Raw genomic sequence first — 22,970 nt, forward strand, 5'->3', positions numbered from 1 at the left:
ATTATAAAAATAATTGAATTCTTGCAACGCATTTAATAAGAACTTTTTTTGAATATTTGAATTCCTGCGAAGACTTTTATTAAATTTTTTTTAAATAATTGAATTCCCTTGAAAAATTTAATTTCTTAAAATAATTGAACTCTTGCATCAAATTGTATTAGAATTTTTTTTAAATACCTAATAATTGAATTCCTGTGAAAAATTTTGTTATTTGTGAAAATAATTGAATACTTGCAAAGAATTTTATTAAAATGTTTTTCTATAATTGAATTTTTTTGGAGAATATTTTATCAAGACTTTTGAAAATAATTAAATTCTTTTAAGAAAAATAATTACAATTTTATCTGAAATTAATTTTTAAATCAATTTTTGTTGGAAAATTTTACAAGAATTCAATTATTTAAATATATGAATAATTGAATATTTCTTAAAATTGAATTTTTGTAAAGCATTGTATCAAAATTTTAAAAAATAATTGAATTCCAGCGAAGAATTTTATTATTTGTAAAAATAATTGAATGCTTGCGAAGAATTTTATAAAAATTTCTTTAAATAATTGAATTTTTTTCTTATCAACAAATTTTATCAAAATTATTAAAAATAATTGATTTCTTTCGGAGAATTTTATAACAAATTTTTTAAATAATCAATTTTTTTCAAAGAATTTTAAGAAAATTATATTTTAAATAATCGAATTTCTGTAAAAAATTTATTTTTTATAAAAATATTTGTAGTTTTTGGAAAGAATTTAATTAACATTTTTTTAATTAATTGAATTCTTTTGTGAAATTTTATTAAAATAGTAGTAGATATTACAGATTTACAGACAATTGAATTTCAACGAAGAATATAATTATTTGGGAAAATAATTGAACTTTTACGAAAAATTTTTTTAAGATTTTTTAAGAATAATATTAGTAGCTTATTTGTAAAAATGGTAACCAAATAGTTGTAGGTGGTGAAAAGTGTCAAAAAGTATTAGTAATCACTTGAGAGTCTGAAGCCTGATTATATTTATAGAAAGGAAAAAAAAACTTAGAAAAATTGTTATTTATGATCATTTCGTATAAGGGATTAAAATTCCTATTACTATAAAATAAAATAAAATTCTAAAAGTTGCAAAGACTTTTTAGTAAAATACACACAGAAAATAAAATCCTCCTGTCATTCAAAAAAAAATTTTTTTTGAAACCTGAAAAATGCAATTTTTCCTCGAAAACTGTCAATCATAAATAAAAAAAATACGCTCGTTTAGTGTTACTAAAACCTTTTATCAAATGACTTTTTTTTCCTTATATAAATAATCAATTTATTGTTTAAGCCGAACTAGAAATTACTTTTTGCAAAGACGTCAATGAAGCAAAAATTTTTAAATATTTTCTAATTTTCAAAAAACTAAAAAGATATTTTTAAATATTCAAAAAAAGAAACTATCAATTAGAAAAAAAAGATTCAACATCAAATATACATATTGAATATTTTTAAAACTAAATGACAGTAAATTTATTCATTACCTCTTATCAGTTTCAAGTGCGCGGAATTAGATAAATTGTTGTATAATATCATACAAACTGGTATTGTTACTATTTTCAAATACAATTTTTCAAACAGTTCGATTTTATACTCCGCATATGAAGAATAGTGAAATTTTATATTTTTAAAGAAAAGAAAATTAACATGTTGAAAATTATTTATCTGAGTTTTATAGTTTTTCTAACCACTACTGTGAGTGAATTATTCACTAAATCTGAATTAGTAAAACTCAACTGACAAATAGTAAAAGTTGACATGTTTCTAAAGTTCTGAAGGTTCAGATGAACTACGAAACTTTTTTTTCTTCAAATTAAAATTTTATTACGAAAATTTTGCGTCTCTATAAAAAAATAAATTATAAAGTTTCTAAATGTTAAATTTTGGTTTTTAATTTTCATAGCAATCAGTAGTTTATGAAAATATTTTTAATGAGAAATATTTCTTTCATTCCAACGTTCAAAACTTGTGGATCATAAACTTCACTAACTGAGACGGTCATTTTTATAATCATTTTTCCCGATTTTGATTAGTGAAATATGACTATTTGTTAATATTCATTTTCATTCTAACTTAGGCAGATTTAAAAAGTAAAACACAAAAATTAATTAATATTTTATTTTTCAAATGTCTTTTTCTCTTAGGAAGGAGTTGAATTAAAAGCAACGAGAATTTACCTATACATTAATCCAAATAAGACAGAAAACAATTTTTTCCAATCACCGTTTAATGTCACTTTGGGATCAGAAGATGTTAACGTTGAATGGATAAGGGAAGTAAACGTCAATGGTAGCAATAGAGATTTTACAGTAAGAACTTTTAAAAGTCTTTTGTATAGTAATTTATTCTCTTATTATTTAATTAAATGAACTCTCTAAATGTGAATTATTAGTAGTTTTCATGGGCAACTTTTCCACTTTTCAATTAGTAAAATATTACTAACTATTAGTAAAATTTTAATACTTTATAATACTTTTTAATAATTTTAGATTATGTCAAAATACCAACATTTTTGCTCTCTAAACTTAAATTACTGAAAAGTCGTCCACTATTTCGAATTAGTGAAAATTTCCACTAATTCTTAGTTAAATTTTACTATATTTCATTTAGTAGTTTTTAATTTTTTACTAAAATTTTAGTAAAAAGTTACCAAGAATTAGTATAGAAATTTTTACTAATTTAATTTAATTTCTAATTTAATTTCTTATTTCCAACTTTTAAAGCTTCGATTGTACATTGATTACATTGGAAAGTATCCAGGTGTAGATGCACCTACTAGAACTTGTGTGAAACCATCAGGCACTAGTTATGGACATTTGACACAAACACTCTTTCAACTAATGCTCACAGGTGATAAAATTCCAGAGAGATGTCCCGTGGGAAAACAGGTAAAAAAATTATTATCCACCATCTCTTTGAAAATATCCTAGAAAATAATCTTAGAAAATAAAATAAAAAAAAACAAATACTAATAATAATAGTTTCTCCGCTCTTTAAAAATAACTATAAGAATGAAACAATTCTCTTTGAAAAAATTTATAAAATTTTTCCTACAACTTTTCTCTGGATTAAAATTTATATTTTGAATAACAGGGTTGCCACAAAAATTCTATTTTGTTTCTCCCTGCGACTTTTCCCTGATTTCCAGTCAAAATTTTGACTTTTTCCCTGACCCTGAAGAATATCCAAACCTTCTAAAATTCAATAACGTATGAGAATATTATTATAAAACATGAAGAAATCGATTCCTCCGAGTCGAAGACTCGGAGGAATCGATTTCTTCATGTTTTATAATAAATTTAAGATGACAGAGGGATAAAATCATTATTTTATATCATAAGAATATTGTAACTATAAATTCAAATTTTCAAACATTTTAATTTTAACCCTTTTCAAAATTCACGCTATAATGCTTTTAATATTCGATTATAATTTAAAATTTTAAGTGAAATTCATTTTTTAATCAATTTTTATTAGAAAATTTTTCGAGAATTCAATTATTTAAATACAAAAATAAATAATTTATTAAATAATTGAATATTTCTTAAAATTGAATTTTTATGAAGAATTTTATCAAAATTTTTAAAAAGTAATTGAATTCTTTCGGCGAATTTAAAAAGTAATTTTAAGAATAAAAAATGCAATTTTCTATCAGTTTATTTAAAAATTGTATAAAAAATAATTTGAATTCTGCGATAAATTTTGTTATTTATGAAAATCATTGAATTCTCGCAACGAATTTTATTAAAAATTTTTTTAAAGAATGAAATTCTTATTTATGAAACCAAGTAATTTTTTGTGAAGAATTTTATTCTTATTTTTTTAAATAATTGAATTTTTCAGAATTTTTTAAAATTTTTTGAAAATAATTAAATTCCATCGAGAAATTTTATTAAAAATTTGAAAATAATTGTAATCTAACGAAGAATTTTATTACATTTTTTTTTTTAATAATTGAATTCTTGTGAAAAATTTTATTTTTGTAAAGAATTGAATTCTTGGGAATAATTTTATTAAAATTTCTTAAATAATTGAATTGCTTCGAAGAATTTTATTTTTTACGAAAATAATTGAATTGTTTCAAAGATTTTCAAACATTTTTAACAATAATTGTATTCCTAAGAAGAGTGTTTTTTACGAAAATAATTGAATTCTATGATCAATTTTATTATAATTTTTCAAATTTATAAAGTATTTTAACAAAATTTTTTGAAATAATTAAATTCTGGAGAAAAATTTAATTATTTATGAAAATAACTGAATTCTTATTAAAAAGAATTGTATTGAAAATAATTGAATTGTATAGGAAAATTTTATTAAAATTGCAATTTTATTAACTAAATCTTGTAAAGAATTTTGTCAAAAATTTTTTAAATAATAGATTTTTTAAAAAAATTTTATTTAAACTTTTTGAAATAATTGAATTGGTGCGAAGAAATTTATAAAAAATTGGTAATTAAATTCCTGTGAAATTTTTATTAAAATTTGGTTTAAATCATTGAATTTTTGGGAAATTTGATTAAAATAGTATATACTAAAAATATTTGGAATGAGGAAAATTTTGATAGGTAATAATTGGAATTTTGCCAAGAATTTTATTAAATTTTTTGAAAATAATTTAATTTCAGAGAAGAGTTTTATTATTTATATAAAAAAAAAATAATTGAAATTTTGACGAGAATTTTAAAAATTTTTGAACATAATTGAATTTAAGCGAAAAAGTTTATCAGTTTTGAAAATAATTGAATTTCTGTAATCAGTTGTTCTTAAAATTCCTATTTAAAATTTTTAATTCATTAAAAATTGATATTTTCTAAAATTTCAAATTGAAACCTTTAAAGTTCATCTTTATAAAGATTGTAAAAATATTCTAAAAGAAATATTAGGTACTTAAATAAATCTTTATACAATTATAGTCAAATTTTAAAAAAATTCTTTATTAAGTAATATAAAGAAAGCCTCGTTCAAAATTGAACAAAAAAATCAAGAATTTGAAAATTTGAAAACAAATTGAAAGATAATTGAAAATATTTAATTTCAGAGTCCAACAAGAAGTCCGGGGAAAATTGAATCTAATGTTCCGAAAGCACATGGCATTCATTGTAACACTCATGCGTTGATAAAGTTAACTATAACGAATCATTTTCAAATATGGCGACCAAATTATCATAGCTGGCGTGAATATAAAATTCTAAGAATAATTTACTCGGGACAATTTTTAAATTGTTAAGTTCAAAAAATCAGTGTATCAAGACAAAGAATAATTGAAATTATCAAAGTATATCACTCTATTTTTACTACAGCTTACAATTTTTAATTAAAAGTAATGTAAAGCTTAATGAAAATATTTCAAAATGAAAAAAAGCGTGTGACGTCTTTTGTTGATTTAAAAAAGATACATTGATTTTGGAAAAAAAAAGATTGTAACCTTATTAAAAATCAGGCTTTGGACTCGATAATTATATTAAAAAAGTAGCAAAAAGTAGCGTTAAGACTGAAAAAAGTACTTGAAAATGTAGCTATCAAAAAATTAAATTTGACGCCTAAAAAACTCGTTTTAAACGATTAACAAAACTTTCATTCTGTATTTTCTTTCCCCTACTATTTCCTAATTTTCATAAAAAATATTTACTTTTTTCTCATCTTAGGTACTACAATAACTTCAATTCTAAATTTTTGACAAATTCAATTATTTTTTATTTTCTAAATTTTTAATTTTAAATTCTTCAAATACGATTATATTTAAAAATAATATTTAAAAGATAAAAAATAAAATTTTTTAAAATATAAAATTTAAATCAAAATTTGAAATTTGAAATTGAATTATTTCTAAAAATTCACACTATAACGCTTCTAATATTCAATTATTATCTAAAATTTTTACTGAAATTCAACTTTAAATCAATTCTTATTACTTAGAATTAAATAGAAAAATAAATTAGTTATTGAATACTTGAATATTTCTTTAAATTGAATTCTCTAAAGCAAATTCATTTAAAATTGTATTAAAAATAATTGAAATCCTGCGATGAGTTTTGTTATTTACCTATAAAAATTATTATTATATTATTATTTCTGAAAATAAAAGAATTCCTGCGAAGACTTATGATTCTAAAGTTTTGAACGTTCAAATGAACGAAATTTATTTATTTCTTCTTCAAATTCAATTTTTATTACAATACTTTTGAGTCACTATTAAAAAAAATTAATTTTTTAAGTTTTTAAACGTAGAATCTGAGTTTTAAATTTTTATTCAAATCAGTAATTTATGAAAATATTTTTAATACAAAATATTTCGTTCATTTGAACGTTCAAATCGAATTGAATCGAATTGAATTCCTGCGAAAATTTTATTATTTATGAAAATAATTGAATGATTGGAAAGAATATTATACTTAAAAAATAATGGAATTTCGTATTATTTTTGCACGGAGAAAAATATAAAGTAACTTTTACTACTTTCCAAATACATTTTGCAACGTTCGAAGTAAATTTTGCTAATGTTTTACAAATATGTTCTTTAAACATAGTAAAATTTACTTCGAACGTAGCAAAATTTACTCCGAAAGTAGTAATAAAAGTTAACAGAAATGCTCTACCAGAAATACTTTACTATGAAAGTAGTAAAAGTAACTTTATACCTATTTTTCTCCGTGTGAAAATAATTGAAACGCATGAAAGAATTTTGTGAAATTTTTTTGAATTGTTTTAAAGAATTTTATTAAAATTTTTGAGAATAATTTCATAAAAAAAATCCAAAAACTATTAATGGTTTTTGTTTTTTTTTTCATTTTTTAAGTCCATTATTTCGTTATTAATTAATAAAATTTCCTAAATTAGTAACCTTAGCAAATAAATTAGTAGTTTTCGATTAAAAGTTAGTCGCTTCTGATTAATATTTAGTTAAAAGTTTACTAAATTCATTCAACGATCGAATCTACTTCTTTTCCAATTTCATTACAGCAAAAAGTGTCTAATTCTGATCCAGAGAGCATTGAATACAGAATTTCAAAAAACTGCCACGCTGCGTTATACTCGAATTTTTCTAAAACGACTTTTTGAGCATTTTTCCTTTTTTTTTGTAAAATAATAATAGTTCAAAACGTTTTATATTGTGGAAAAGGAAAAAAAAGGAAAGTTGATGCAGAAATAAACGCGAACAAAGAATGACATGAGGACAAAAAGAATGTGAAAATATATAAGAGAATACCTCCACCATTACTATATCCATTATCGACTGTTATAGAAGTAGTTGGGGGAGAGAGAGTGAGCAAGAGAGAGAGAGAGAGAGAGAGAGAGAGTGGTTTCTATTGTGACTAGGGCATCAATAATCCCTGACAACATTCAACAACGACAGACAAGCTTCTTGCTGAATCTTATCTCGAAACAACTATCATGTTGTCATCGTGTCGCCATTATCAACTTGTCAACTGCTACGAAATACAGTTTAATTAAATTTAATTAATAGCCAAATTGATCAATATCTTAAACTAATACTCTATTAATTTATAATCAAAACAATTATACGTTTATGAATTTAATTAAATTTCTGCCTTATTATTACACGGAGAGAAATCTGTTGCGAATAATGCATAGAGTAGAGGTTATGAATATAGCATAAGCACTTACTAGCGAAAAGTATAAGAGGTCCGCCTGAATATCAGTCGACTCCGCCTAATATTCAGGCGGACTCGAGCAATAAATAGGCTCTCTGTTATGATTTTAGCATCAAAGAATCTATGGAAAAAGTATATGAAAAGTTTCGAGCATTAATCCTAACAGATTTCTCTCCATGTATAGTTCTGCATTATGATTATAATTCTAATTGAATTACGCTTCTTTTTTTTTATTTTTTATTTTATTTATTAAGCTACTCTTTTATTCTACGAAATTTACTATTAAGTAAATTTTACTAAATAAACCCTTCCTATATTTTTTTCCAACTATTACCGGTTAGTAATTGTTAACACAGTTTTTCTAAGGATATCAAATTGAGACAAAAAACGAATCAAAACGTTGATTCGTTTTTTGTCTCAATTTGATATCCTTAGAAAAACTGTTAATATATTATATAGTTAATAGTGAATTTAATTGAGAGAATTCGATAATGAGATAATAGTGAATTTCAATTGATTAAAAATTGACCTTCGTTTATTTATAAATTGCATTTTTTTCTGTAATCTCAGCCTCAACCTCGATTTCTGTAAAGCACTAACAATAGTTGTTATCCGTGGCGAAACTCGCCCCCCTATAATATGGTATACGCTTCGCTTGTCTGCAAAGCTGACTATATGCATATAGTTGCCGTAGCTAGTTAGTTAACTCTATATGCACATGAGCATAAATAGATTCATGTACAAATCGTTTATATACAGAAACTAACATGTGTGACAAATTATCAACGCATTCAACTATTATATCTATATATCGCACTAATATATTTCAATTACAGTATAAAATCAACGCTAATTAATATATTTCACACGCCTATATGGAAATAAATGTAATATTGTTATTGAACAAGTATTTTCAATAATATATATTAACATACTCTCTAAATTTATATTAGTAGAATTTTTACTAATCAATAATTAGCATGTTTAGTTTTAATTAATGAATCAGTTAATTCTGAGTGAATTAACTGATTCAAATTAACATTTACTGAGCCATTCAGTAAATGTACTGGTAGTCGAAAAAAAACCAACATAACCTTTAAGGGCTAATTTCACTAACCTCAATTAAAAATTAATCAATGATTAAAGCGAATTTAACGGCTCTTGATTTATTAATTGAGGATTTAATCATTGATTAACTTTTAATCGATATTGGTGAAATTAGCCCTAAAATTATTAAACTAATAATTATAATGAATTATTCTTTTTTATGAATTTTATAGTATTATACAACTGATTGAATCAGTAACCTTTATTTTACTAATTGAATAACGAAATTTCTGCTAATTACCTATTAAGAAATAAATTCTGGCTATACACTGAGAAACAAAATCTTTTAATCTAAATATAAGTAGCCAACCAAAAAAATATGTTTAAATTAAACATATATTATAATTGAATTAAACGTAATTTTTATTGAATCAAAATTATGTCTAATTAGTAGAATTCTACTGATAATTAGTCAAATTTTACTAATTCAAATTTAGAATTAATTTATTTCAGAGTTATTACAAAAATTTGATTATAAATTTCCCTGATTTCCAAAAAGAATATTACTACTCTCCAAATTTAAATTAGTAAAAATGTTTACTAATTTGCTTGCAATAGTGACTGAATTTTTGCTAATGAATTAGTAAATTTAATCAATAAATAGTAATTTCTACTCATAAATAGTCATTTTTGCTAATTGAGGGGACAGATGCAAATTTAATGAAATAATTAAGACTGGATGCTATAAGGTGTTACGCTCCATGTTAAATGAATGGCCCGTAACACCTTATAGCATCCAGGCCCTCAATTCAAGTACAACAATTTGAATATTAATTATTTCCAAAAATTTGAACTGCAATTCTTCCAAAAATCAATTATTCTTTAGAATTTTTTATTAATATTATTCAAAACTTTTATTTTTTAAGAAAAACTGACAAATTAAATCAGTTCTTATCAAAATTCAACTACGAGAATTTAATTATTTAAATAAGGGAGATTGGGATATTGTGGGACACACTTTTTCTTAGCACAATTTTACAAAATTTAATATATATTCTCTCTCCGTGTATCGCATGAATCGCAATCTTCTTCTTCTTCTTCTTTACTACAGAGAAGCTGTAGTTTACTAAAAATTTTGGCTTCGTATAGAACAGGCCAATTCAAAACACAATATATAATCTATGATACTGAAGTCCGCAACGTTTTTAAAAACGAAAACGAAAAAAATAAAGGGACGGTTTTTTATTTTTGATTCTAAATCATATTAATTTTTAATAATTGTATCTTATGCAACAATTAATTTTTTAAAAATTAAGAAACATGAAAATTAGAGATGAATTTAACTTGGAAAAAAATTCTTTTTTGATTTTTCGTTTTTAAAAACGTTGCGGACTTCAGCTTCATATATAATCTTTAATGCAATTCTTAATTATGCGTTCACTTGTTGGTTAGGTAAGTTAAGTACGAACTTCCAGTGGTAGTGTAGACTTATGTTTCCTTCGTTTTGTGTGTATTCGCAAGATGCCCCTGCCCAATCCTTGATCGGGTTTTCCGTTGGATCCAATGAATGCCGCTGCAGACAAATTTTAGGAAAGGGAGTTGGCGGGGAAATTTGAATTTTAAAACTGTGGCTATCCCATCTGTTCCTGAATAAGGGAATTGCATTGTAATAAACATTTCTTTTAGTATTATAGTAACTGAAAATTTATCCAAACTCCAGTGTTAGCCCTTTATGAGAGCAAAATCAAAATCAAAATAATGTGTAGCTATATTTAATTGTCACCTCTACGGCGTGGTGTGTTCTATAATTAGCAGCACCCCAAAATGAAAACAAAGCATAGAAATTCAAAGGTGAAAAAAACGTGCTTAAATAAATTATCTATGATACGAAGATTGACAGGTCGACCGTCCACTTCCAAATCTCAAGTCAGGATCAGCCGCAGTGTCGTATGTTCAAGAACCCGGATAATTAACCAAGCCTTTTTTCCTTCTGCATTTAATTATTTCTATATTGATTTACTGTTTAAGAGTTAGTTTTCGTAATAGCTTATATGGCGTGAGAATAATCTTAAATCTAAATTACTTGTTTCTTTTGGTGAATTCTTATGTATTGGTCCTTTAATGTTACTAATTATTAAATTAAAAGAACAAAATAAGATAACTTAAAATTATGTTTAATAAGTTTTCATTCGATATAATACTTGCCTTTCGAATCTTAAATATGATTAATTTCCAGAAACTAGATTTAACCTAAGCAAATAATTATCTCTTAAGACTAAGCTAATTAGTAAAATAACAAAATTTAATCCTAGGGGCCGTACACATAATACGTCACGCGATTTTTGACCATTTTTAACCCCTCCCTCCCTCTATGTCACACTTCGTCACAAACCTTGAACCCCCTCCCCCCCTACAACGTCACGTCACACACGTAAATTTCACTATAAATTTTATACATTGGACATTATATATTATATCCTACTCTCTAAATTATTGAATCAGTTAAAAATAACTGATTTAGAAGCAAAAAGTCAGTCACTAATTCAAATAGTAATATTTTTTTTCTGACAATTTGTTAAAAATAACTGATGCTTCAATACATTTTTTTTATTGATTCAATTAGTCACGTTTAATTACATAGCACCGAAACTTTCCAAAAAATTTATTAAAGATTTACTCGTAAGCTTTGAAATATTTAAATGCAAAGTTTAGTGAAAATTGTATAAAGGTTTAAATATTCGACTTCAATAAATGTTTAGCGCGAAACTTTCTTAAAAATTTAACTTAAATTTTCAGGAAAATTTTCACGAAAGTATAGTCGAAAATGTAATTCAAATGTTCAGGAAAGCTTCAAGCTACATTTTTAAGAAAATTTGATGATAAACATTTATTGGAGTGAGAAATTTAAATCTTTACACAATCTTAACTATACTTTGCAAGTAAATTTTTCTAAGTATGCAAGCAAATCTTTAATATACATATTTAAAAAAGTTTCGGTGTTTTGTGGATAATTTTTCAGTTATTTTTAACTGATTCAGAAGCAAAAAGTCAGTCACTACTGATTGTCAGTTAAAACCATGATTTTTAACTGATTCAAATTAAGAGAATATATTATTTATCATCATATTATAAATAATATGCCAATAGATGTTAAACAGGTACATAATAGATATTAAATAGTTTAAAGCATTTTTAACTTGTTTTATTTAGAAAAAGTGACATTGTCACATATAATTTCTTATAATCTTTGAATTTAAAAGATTGTGACGTAACACATGATTTCACCCTCCCTCCCCCATGTCACACTAAGTCACAATTCTCAGACCCCCTCCCTCCCCCTAGCTGCGTGACGTATTATGTGTACGGACCCCTATAGCTATATTTTTAACTCAACTCTCCTTCGAAGCAAAGTTTTGGTTCTAAGTCTACTACTTTTTATTAATTTTTCTTTTTAGGGACCAAATTTTACTTTTGGGATAAGTGAATCCATCTTGGAGTACAATTTAGTTTAAATGATTATATCTTTACCCAAAAAAAATTTGCCCATTTCCTGTATGATCTCCAAATTAGGGAAAAAAATCAAGAAATCCAGATTTTCCAGGAAAATGTGTGAATTTCCCAGTTTTTCCCTTAGAAAACTTCGGAAATTTTCTCTATCGTTGTTAAAAATAACACAGTCTTGTAAATAGTGTTTAATTGAGCTGGTTTCGAATCCACATCTGCATTGAGTGGAAAGATTCCACCCCATCCTTCCGAAATGTGTTCCTGTGCAGATGTGTCCTGTTCTCATTCGGGTAATGAGGTTGATGTACTTTCTGGGGGCAGCATAACCGGCAAACCATGGTCGAGGAGTGTTCACGTCAACGTATTCAAAATATTTTTGTTTGGTTCTTGCATTGTCAAAATAGGGCCATCGAAGTTGCATTCCAGCTGAGTGGTCTTTTTGCAGTAATTTGACCATCTCCTCTTGGAGGGGATAAATCTTGGTCCCTATGTTTATTGTTAACGCAATTTTGGCCAATTTGTCCGCTTGTGTATTTCCGCTTATATCGGAATGCGCTGGGATCCATAGGAATTTTATGCTTTTTACCCTTACACTTAGAGAAAGGATTATTTTTGCGATTTTGTGTATGATCGGGTCCATCGCGAAATCCCTCATTCTCTCTTTAATTCTTAGAAGAGCTATCATTGAATCAGAGCATATCACGACTTTATCCAACTTAGCTTCCAGAGTGTATTTAAGAGCTTGAAAGATTGCATGCAGCTCTGCAGAGAGTGCCGAAGAGCAGTTATAAAGTCGGGTCCCCTGCTTTATATTTAGGGACGGAATGTAGAAGCTGGAACCTGCTTTCTTCTCTCTCTCTCTGAATACGAGCCGTCTGTGAAAATTGGAGTTTCTTCCTTGAATTTACAGTCGAGAAGGTCCTTGAATTCCGATTCTCCATGTTGTGTGTTTTTAAGATTATATCCTGCCTCCAGGTCTATCAATGGGTTAAAATCAGCTACGATCTCTGCCCAGGGGTGGTCGAAGTATGTCGGTCTGTTTGGTTTGGATGTACAATTAAGCATTGAGAACACTGGCTCAATAAAGCTTAATGGAGCAAATTTTTTAATAAAACGTTGGGCACTGGGAGTTTTCTCTGTGCGCTCTTTTAATCCTCGGATTCTTGGGGCGACGGGATTATCTCTCCATCCGGAGATCCTTAATGAGTATTTGTTAAGTATGAGACTCCTCCTTACTTCCAACGGTGGTTCATTCGCTTCTGCTAGCAGAATTGGTATAAGGGTGGTGCGCATGCAGCCTAGCGCGAACCTCAGCGCCTGGTATTGAATCCTGTCCAATTTTTTGAGATGACTGACTGTTGCACCTGCAAAGAGAGGTGCACCCCATTCGAGGTGTGCTCTAATTAGTCCCTTGTATACTTGTAAAAAGACTTCCGGATTGGCGCCAGATGAGACTTTGCCCAGCGTTTTCAATACGTTGATTGCCGCCAGCGCTTTAGCACCTATGTGTTCAACATGATTTTTCCAAGACAATTTTGTATCCAGCATGATACCTAGATATAACAGGGATGGGCTTGCTTTGACTGTTATATTTTCAACTTGGAGCGAGACTTCAGAGTGATCCAAACGCCTTCTGTCGAGAATACAAAGTTGGCACTTCTTTGGAGCTATTTCAAGTCCAAATTCTTGAAGGTATATTTTAAGTTTCCTGGTCGCCTTCTCCAGTAGTGTAATTGCTTTGTCAATCTCTTTGAATCTGTAATAAAGCAAGATATCATCAGCATATTGGAGTAATTTAATGTCTGTAGGTAGATATTTATTAATTTTTCGCAGAACCAAATTAAACAGGATCGGAGAGAGAACTCCGCCTTGCGGAACTCCTGTGGAGCAGGGCTTTGGAGAACTGAAGGCATCTCCAAAAACAAGTTTCCTGCTTGTGATCATGTGAGTTACGAAGTTAAAAATTCTAGTTGGTACTTCACAGTCCCTTAATTCCTCCACTATTTTTTTGGGTAACAGGGCAGTGAATGCACCTTTGAGGTCGATGGCGAGAACCGCTGTTCCCAATCCTTTTTGGAAGCCTGTCAAAGAATCAGTCACCAAAACCGTGGTACAATCAATTGTCGAGCGATTCCTTCTGAATCCGAATTGAGTTGGTGGTATGAGCCTTCTGTTTTCCGTAAAATGTTCTAGTCGTCTTTGTATAATCCTCTCCATGAGTTTCCCCATATTTGAAGTCAGGGAGATGGGTCTGTACCCTTTGCCTCCAGGTTTTGGGATAAATTTGACCAAAGATGTTTTCCATTCTTCAGGAAAAAGAGAGGATTTAAAGCAGTCATTAAATATCTCGATCAAAAATTCCTTAGCTATTATAGGTAATTTGTTGATTGCCTCGTAGCTGATTTGGTCCAAGCCAGGGGCTGATTCCTTTTTACAAGCGTCCAACGCTGTGTAGAATTCCTGCTTCGTAAATGGTTTGTTGTATGAGTCCTGTTCGGATCTTTCATTCATCTCCACTATATCCGTTTGGAAAGTTTGAATGTCGCTTCGAATTAATTCCTCCTTCAGTTCGGCAAAGTCCTTTGCGTTTGGGTCGTTGGATGCGTTTATGGAGGGGTTGAACTTTCCTTGAAAGGCTCTGACTAGGCCCCAGATCCTTTTCGTCCCCACACCTGGGGTAATCGATTCGCAGAGTTTTTTGAATGACTCTCTTTTGCACTCGGCTAGGGTAATATTAGCCTCCCTCTCTGCCGTCATATACAAATCAAGATTATTCCTTGTACTATCCATGAGGTATCGTTTTCGTGCTGATTTTTTAGTATTTAGTGCTTCCTCACATTCCTTCGTCCACCAAAGGGGTTTAATGGGTGAATTCTTCCCGTTTTTGCTTGGGATGTAGGCTCCAGCCCTTTTTAAGTATTCAATAAATACCTCGGTAAACTTTTTATATTTTATGATCGGAGATGTATTTTGTGGGTAGTTTACACCTTCCACGTATTCCTTGAAAAGTTGAGCAAACAGAGTCCAATCCACTTTGTGTAGCCTCAATCTGTTTGAGCAGTCGCAGATGTCTGAGATTCTCACTTGTATTGACAAGAAGACCGGTAAGTGATCACTGCCGAATGAATCATCTGACGTCCACCCCTCGGAAATGCTGCCAATTTGTGGGGATACCAGGATGAGATCCAGAACGCTTCCATGGTCCATAAATTCGCCAAAAGTTGGTTGGCCATCGTTCATGATGATCAGGTTTCTGTCCTCCAGTAAATCCAGCAATGCTTTCCCTGATGTATTGGTGTTGTATGGTTTGAAGTGTGGGATATGCGCATTAAGATCACCCATAATGATTAACTTAGCATCCATTGGGATGTTTTCCAGCAGGTCCATCCAGTGTTGCACTGTGACCTTCTTTGTAGGGGCAATGTATACCGAGAATATATATAAGGATCCAGCCGATGTTTCCGTTTTAATTCCCACTGCTTCAATGACTTCAGACCATGGACCTTTCAATACGAGTTTCTCAGTGATGATTGTTCTTTTGACCAAGAGCATTGATCCTCCTCCGGCGTCTTCTCCGGGTCTGTCGAATCTGTAAGAATTGTATCCCTTTAAGTCCCTTTGAGTGATCTCTTTGGAAGAGAAGACCCAAATCATTCATTGAGGCTGTTTCCACGTCATCGCTGGAGTGGTTTGACTCTTCGTCTTCAGCATCATCCAGGGGGTCTCTTCTTCTTAGAGGGAAATTATTATTATTGTTTCTGGTAGGGCTCTTATTATTTTCTGAGCCACTGTCAAATTCGCTTGATGATGTATTGGTTATAGAGCACCTTCTTGGGTTTGTCCAGCCCATGTTGTAGAGTTTGATGCGTGCATCTCTTTTCGAAAGATTTTCTATGTATCTATGTTTCATAGTTTCAAATTCGAATTTGTAGACCAGACAGTCTCTCGAAGAAGCCTTATGTAACTCAGCGCAGTTGTAACATTTACTGGTGGGAAGCGGATTGTTGCATGAATTTGTGTGGTGTTTTCCAGCACAGTGTTCGCAGTTCGGAGAAGATGCTCTGCACTGTAAAGATACATGTCCAAAATGCTGACAAGTGGTGCATCTTTTTGGTATTGGAATGCTAGGTGTGACGAAGATTCTCACACTCCATGTGAAGATGTATCTAGGAATATATGAAGTGTTGAAGGTTAGGTCAATGATGTCTGAAAATTGGTTATCCCTTCTGTTGATTCTCCTTCTCGCAGATATGATCAATTCTTTTTGATCAGGGTCCATATTTTCTACTACCTCGACCACTGTGTGTTCCGGTTGTATGCGGATGAAGCCTTTCTTGTATACCATTGAGTCTGGGAGATAGGCTCGATAACCTTTATCCCTTAGAGCTTCAGAGGCAAAGAGTATATTTGCGTCGTTTCTATCCTCACACCAAATTTTAATCTGATTTCTCCCGCTGGTAAAAATCCTCCTTTTCCCTTGAATTATTCCTCCAATTAGTTTGCCTACTGCTACTGGATCGTATCTGCCTAGGTTTCTGTCCTGGATGGTTGATTCCATTAACACCAAGAATGGTGCTTCGTTATGTTCATTATACTGAATAAGGGGTGGACCCTGGTTGGCAAACCATTCTTGGTGCAGATTTGGAGAAGACCTGATTCCTTGTTGAGTTGTAGAATGAGCAGCTGGAGATAGAGGGGGGGGATCTCAGTAGTAGCTGATTTTGTTCTATGTGTGCTTTATTTAACGAGAGGGTTTGAGTCTCGTTCGAGGGATGTGTTTCTTTAGGTATCATTATATTGTTGTTTGTGTAGTGTGAAGTGTTGGCCTTAGTTGAGCCATTATTGTTGTGATCATGTGGGTTTCCAGTGTTCTTTATCCTTTTTCTTGTGTTTTTCTGTATGAGTGGAGAGATTCCTGAATTATTATGGGATCCCGAAAAGTTCCTTTTGTTATTGAAGTTCGGTGACGTCATTTGGATATCCTGATGTTGGTTTTCTTTAGCTGTGTCCTGAATCTGTTTTAATTTGTCATCCTGTGTTTTTGATGTAATTTGTAGTCTTTCGGCAGATGTTAGGATCGAGGAGCAAAACATCGAGGTACCAGGGCTGGGTGATGATAATTCCGAATTCTGTGAATTTTGCGAAGATGGTCTGCTGTAGCCTCTTCCTCTAGGTCCACGCGAGTATGTTGATTTATTTTCACCAAGCATATGTGTGTCCGACATTATTTCTTGATTTTTAGTTTGTGTTGTTTCCATTTTATTTGTTGTTGGAGTTATTGTTATATAGTATATTTGGGTTTTGTTGTTTTCTAAAAATTTGCGAAATTAGAAAAAGCGCGTATAGGTGAGAGTGATTCAATTAAAGAAATTGGCTTTTCTCAGGGTAGACTAATAGTTTAATTAATAGGCCGAGTGGATCTTATATATAAAAAAGGGAAGAAGTAGAAAACAAAATCAAACTCTTATTTTAACTCTCTTGTCTTTAGGAATGGTAGTGGGTATTATATATATTATAAAATTGTAATTATCCCCATCAAATAGTGTCCCGTGAGAAAATTAAACAACCATGGTATTTACGTATATATCACACTTGCGATTTTAACAAGTAAAAGGAGAACAGAGATAAGCAGTTTACTTTTCAAAGTTGTAAAATAATTACTGACTAAGACTATCGTAAAGTAATCGAGAGTTTCCGCCTGAGTAATTTGTGTGAAAGAGATAAAGTTTAGGCAAGCATTACATCTAGACAAAAACAGGCATAACTTCAAAATAGAATATACTGTGTGTCTAAGTAGGATTATATAAATTAAATAGTCTTTGAATTCCTAGCAAAATATTCTATAGAATTATCATAAACAATAATCCTTTTATCCATTTAAAGCAATACAAAATCAAAATCATTTAAAGCAATACAAAATCAAAAGATTTACATGCCAAAGCAGCGCAAAACACAGCAGAGCGAAAAGAGGCTACCAGTACCTCTTGATTAAGAAGCATATTTAAATACCTTGATAACTTTTATTGAATATTGAGAATTACGTTTTCACTGCAGTCCGACCCCACCAGAATCATACGAAGTAGAGGGAAAATTAGGTGGAATTTCCTCTAGAAGTACGTGTTGACTCATCAGTTTTCATCAAATGGTCTTGAGGAATTATATGGTTCCGCGGTAAGGCAAGTAGATGACCATTCAGAGTTGGGTAATTCTTAGCCGTGAGGTGTCCTGGTTCTGTTGGATAAATTTCTAGATTAATTTATATATATGTATATATATTAAATACAACTTCCTTGTCTGCATTTGTTGTATGAGTGGAGCGTGCAATGAATATAAATTAAAAGAAAATTATTCTATTGAAATTTATGTCTGAGTTGTATTTCTCTAGCATAAATTTAAATTTCGAAATCACTTTAAATTGTGAGACAAAATTATTTGTTAGGCATAGAGTTATTATTTGTATTATTTTGTATCAAAGTCAACATTAGGGATAGCTTTTCGTTCCTTATTGGGACAATAAGAAAGGAGGGTAAAGGAGTATTGTCTGAATCTCACCTCTATAAAGGTTATATTTGTTTACCTCTTATATTTGAGCGGCTTTGCAGCGTGGTTCTTCCAAAATGATTTTGAAATTACTTACAGAGAGCTGATGTATTCTTAACTATGACTTCTTTATTTTCTTCTTTTTTTAAAATAGTTGAAATTGTTCTGTATGAATAATTCGGCAGGGATGATCCTCTCAGGTTAAAATCTTGCTTGCACGTGGGAGACCGTTGAATATCGAGGTGTTAGCGTCCTTGGCTGTTCCTAACCAACTTTTGTGAATAGATAAGTTCTGGTTTATGGAATTGCAACTTAATGTTTAGTTATCACTATCACACATTTCACTTTTGCTCGTTTGCTAAATTGTTTAGAGTTTTGTATCGTAATTAATAAGTATCACTTTTTATGAGTGGGCGGAGAGTTTCCATCTACGCCTTTCCAAATAATCGCGTGTATACTCATCGGCGTCTACGCACCGAATCCATGAATCGCAATGAAAGGAATTGTTTTTGTTAAATTACTATAGCTATGAGTGATTTTAATAATATGTACCTGCATTGTGCAATTAAATTGCCAAAAACAAGCAACAAATACTTTCTCAAAAACGTGACCCACAATTCCCCAAAAGCTTCATTTTACAAAAACCTTTGTATTATTATTAATAATTTATATTATTTATTCATTTTAATTTAAGGGTTCATACCACTTTGTCAACTTCAAAAAATCAAAATTTTTTTTATTACAGATTTCGAAAGTAAAATATATGAAAAATGTGGTGTAAAATTTTTAGAAAGATCCCAGCACTCAAAATATATCTTTTTCAGTGCTATTTGAGCGCGTACACGGGCTATGTAGGTAAGTAATACAACACAATCTTTAAACGCGTTTTTCTCAAAACCACTATTTTGCATGCATGTTTTTCTTGGAAACTACTGGACCAATTCTCAAAATTTTTTTACGAAAATCTTTTTCACATGTGTGGATATCGCCGGAACTAGAATTATTTAAAAATATTAATTTTTACTATTTCTTTAAACCGATAAACTGCCAAAAAAAACCTTAATTTTCTAAAATCTTTGTTTAAATTGCCGCCATTTTATTATTTTTGCATAAAAATTAAAAATTCTAGTTGGAGTAGTGCGATAAGCACAGTCCTACTGAACATAAATCAACTTGAATTTTGTGGTTCAGATTTTTCTAACCGGAGAAATCAATTACGCAGCTGGCATCGGTACTTTCAGCAGGTCTAAGACTATTGTTAAATTTTAAATAAACAAATAATATTTTTTTAATAAAATAAGGTTTTTTTATAAAGTTAAAGTGTACTTATTGAACCAAAAAAGGATGCAGATCAATATAATCCATAGGAATTAAAAAAAAAATTCTAGAAACCTTAATGCAAAATTTCTGTTTGGAGTCAAAGTACCAATGGCACACAATAATAAAAAAAATATTTTCCATAATTAATTCTTTGAAAATCCTTTTAAAAACAATAAAAACATGAACGCCCAAAATAAATAGTTGAATGCAATTTTTCAGGTGATTTTTGTTTACGGTTTATAGGTAATTGTAAAGCATTGTAAAGTCATGAAATGCCAATGAAAAATTTACTTTGGATGAACAAAAGAATTCAATTTTTTTGAAGCAATAATTTCTGTATTGAATTATGAAAGTATGTAAAATGATTGAGATGTAGGGTTGATAAAATTTTATTAAAAAAATATTAATTAATTTTAATTAAGTGTTGCCATTATTTTAAATAAAATTTTGTTAAATTAATAAATAGTATTTAAAGTTTGTAAAGATGTATATTTTAGACAATAGAATATGCTTCTGAATCAATAGCACGTGTTTTTGTTATTATAAACGATGTATTCAAATACATTCGAAAGCAGATGCTATAAAATTGACAGTACCAATTGTGGCCATACTAATTTAAATTAAAGATGTTAGGTATTGTCTTGTGGAAATTAATTTTTTAATGGGAAAGTATATTTTTACTATTTAATAGTATTTGCATTATATATCAAAATATCGTTCTATAAACTTTAAGTAAATACTTTATTTAACAATGATAAAAATAAAGTCTAAAAAATATTTATAAAATAATGTAACTAGGTTATTAAACATTTTTTGCCTCTGAATGTACCTACTTGAAAAATTAAGTTTTTCTTTCACAATCGGTATTAATTTCGTCATTTTTGTATATAAGAGAATTCAAATCAACATTATTTAAATGTATTATGATTGTATGTAGTGTGTTAAGTTAATATTGGGATAAGTTGTGAGTTTAAATCAGATTGCGAGCTTCTATATCTCAAATTATGTATGTTGTGTGTTAAACCATAAAAAAAAGTGTAGCTTGAAGTAGGGTTTTAAAGAGCAATAAGTATTTGTATTCGAACGATATTGAATATGCCGTTTATTGCGAGAAACAAATATGTCATTGATTCGATAGCATTTTTCTCTCAGTCTACGGATAGCTAACTTTTAGTGCAGTTTTATAATACTTCCAACTTAGAAACCCTACAAATTGGCCAATTTTTCAGCTAGAGATTTCTAAGTTTTCTCAAACTATTTGGAATTCGATCAAAAACACTCTCAGGACCCTTTTCATCCGGACGTATATAAATTTGTCGTTGAATTTTTGTATCTTCTCCTTTTTATCAATTGAAATTAATGGCATTTGTGTGTTACTTGGATGCGGGAGAGGAGACAAGACGGTGGTGGTGGAGGTATATCATTCGTTCTTTTAGAAATTCACTAGGGGATCAAGTTGTCCATCAGACGGATCTTTGTAACGTTCCAATTACTGAACATCCCGGAAACTTATGATGCTTTCTCCTTGGGATATATAACGCAAGACAGCGATATCGAGTTATTATGAGAGTGAGAGGCGGAAGTCAGGATATCCTATATAGAGATGGTGTTTGAAATAGTGACGAGAATGAAGGATTTTCAAAGATAAAGAGAGAGAGTGAGCGGATTTGCGTGTAAAACTTGTCAGAACCGTGCTTCGTCATATTTTCTCATTTTCTATAAGCAGCCACTCTTCTTTGGATAATAATTAGTTGTATCGTTTTACCATACACTAATTACTCGTTTCTTTATAATAAACGAACACTCTTTTATTCCCCTTTGATGCTAATATTACGGTAATTAACTTTATCGACAATTATTAATTATTCGGAAATGATCAAAATTCCAAGTCGCGATATTAATCTTTATTAATATTATTATAATACTAGCTGTCGTACCCGTCTTCGACGGGTTTTAGTTTCTACTAATATATCTGAACAGATGTCTACCAATCGGGAATTTAATTTGATTGGGAAAAACTAATAATTAGTTACCATTAACTATTTCATTAGGAAAATATTACTATTTGAATCAGTAAAGGACTTTTTCTATCAAATACTATTTTTAAGTAATTCAGATTTACAGAACAGTATTTGTCAATTTGTAGTGCTTTATGCGTTTGTAGTATTTCAATTAATGTATTAATAATTAATACTAATTTTCCACCAGCTTTTGGAGTTATGTAGAGTCTAATTCGAACTAATTGTATCGCAAGTAGGCCCCACGTTACGACTGCTAAAATCTAAAATAAGACCTATATTGTAATCTGAAAGTACCCTACCGTCGGGAATTATCGGTACGGCTGCACACGCACGGCCCAAAAACATACCAATCTTTAAATCACGATTTTTTTGTAAATACAAATGTCAGAAAATTAACAAATATACCATTCGAAAGATTATTAAATTCTACGATTAATGGTACATAACTGAAAATTTTAATAATTTATACAAAGATTGCAGCAATCGACAAATTTGACAAAAAAATTTTAAAAATACAATTTTTTTGGAATTTTTTCAACCCCTGCACATTTTTTAAAAATTGTAGAAAAAATTTGAAACTTACATAAGTGTGATCATTCAAGTCTTATTTTTAATTTAAGACCAAAAGAGTTTAAAAATTTTATTCGGTTCGTGAGATATCATTATAAACGTCCGAGCATGTTTTTTGACAAATGCATTGAATTAGTCGATTTTGAACGGTTTTTGGCTGAAAATACTCGTCCGTTTATAATGATATCTCGCTAACCGATTAAGACTTTTGAATTTTTTAGGTCTTAAATTAAAGATGAGACTTGAATGATCACACCTATATAAGTTTCAAATTTTTTCTGCAATTTTTAAAAAATGTGCAGGGGTTGAAAAAATTTCCAAA

The 22,970-nt window shown here is 29.4% G+C and overlaps 2 protein-coding genes across 2 annotated transcripts; one reads left to right on the plus strand and one right to left on the minus strand.

The window, feature by feature from the left end:
• Positions 1–1,616: 1,616 nt before the first annotated feature.
• Positions 1,617–5,570, plus strand: LOC122509868. Its single transcript, XM_043624164.1, has 4 exons — positions 1,617–1,725; positions 2,175–2,339; positions 2,754–2,918; positions 5,072–5,570. Exons 1-4 carry the CDS (start codon positions 1,678–1,680, stop codon positions 5,258–5,260), a joined length of 567 nt encoding a protein of 188 aa, XP_043480099.1. The 5' UTR covers positions 1,617–1,677; the 3' UTR covers positions 5,261–5,570.
• An 11,216-nt stretch (positions 5,571–16,786) lies between these two features.
• LOC122509804 (putative uncharacterized protein DDB_G0272516) lies at positions 16,787–17,422 on the minus strand. Its single transcript, XM_043624056.1, has one exon. The coding sequence runs from the start codon at positions 17,420–17,422 to the stop codon at positions 16,787–16,789; it is 636 nt and encodes a 211-aa protein (XP_043479991.1).
• Positions 17,423–22,970: the final 5,548 nt, after the last annotated feature.

Source organism: Leptopilina heterotoma, unplaced genomic scaffold (genome assembly GCF_015476425.1).
Source record: "Leptopilina heterotoma isolate Lh14 unplaced genomic scaffold, ASM1547642v1 Lhet_63, whole genome shotgun sequence".
In the NCBI taxonomy this organism is placed as follows: Eukaryota; Metazoa; Arthropoda; class Insecta; order Hymenoptera; family Figitidae; genus Leptopilina; species Leptopilina heterotoma.

Excerpts from the sequence above, each read along its gene's own strand:
- LOC122509868 (XM_043624164.1), top strand. The coding sequence starts at position 1,678 with ATGTTGAAAATTATTTATCTGAGTTTTATAGTTTTTCTAACCACTACT. Across the intron at positions 1,726-2,174 it reads TAGTTTTTCTAACCACTACT|GAAGGAGTTGAATTAAAAGC; the intron begins GTGAGTGAATTA and ends TTTTTCTCTTAG. Across the intron at positions 2,919-5,071 it reads GATGTCCCGTGGGAAAACAG|AGTCCAACAAGAAGTCCGGG; the intron begins GTAAAAAAATTA and ends ATTTAATTTCAG.
- LOC122509804 (XM_043624056.1), bottom strand. The coding sequence starts at position 17,422 with ATGTCGGACACACATATGCTTGGTGAAAATAAATCAACATACTCGCGT.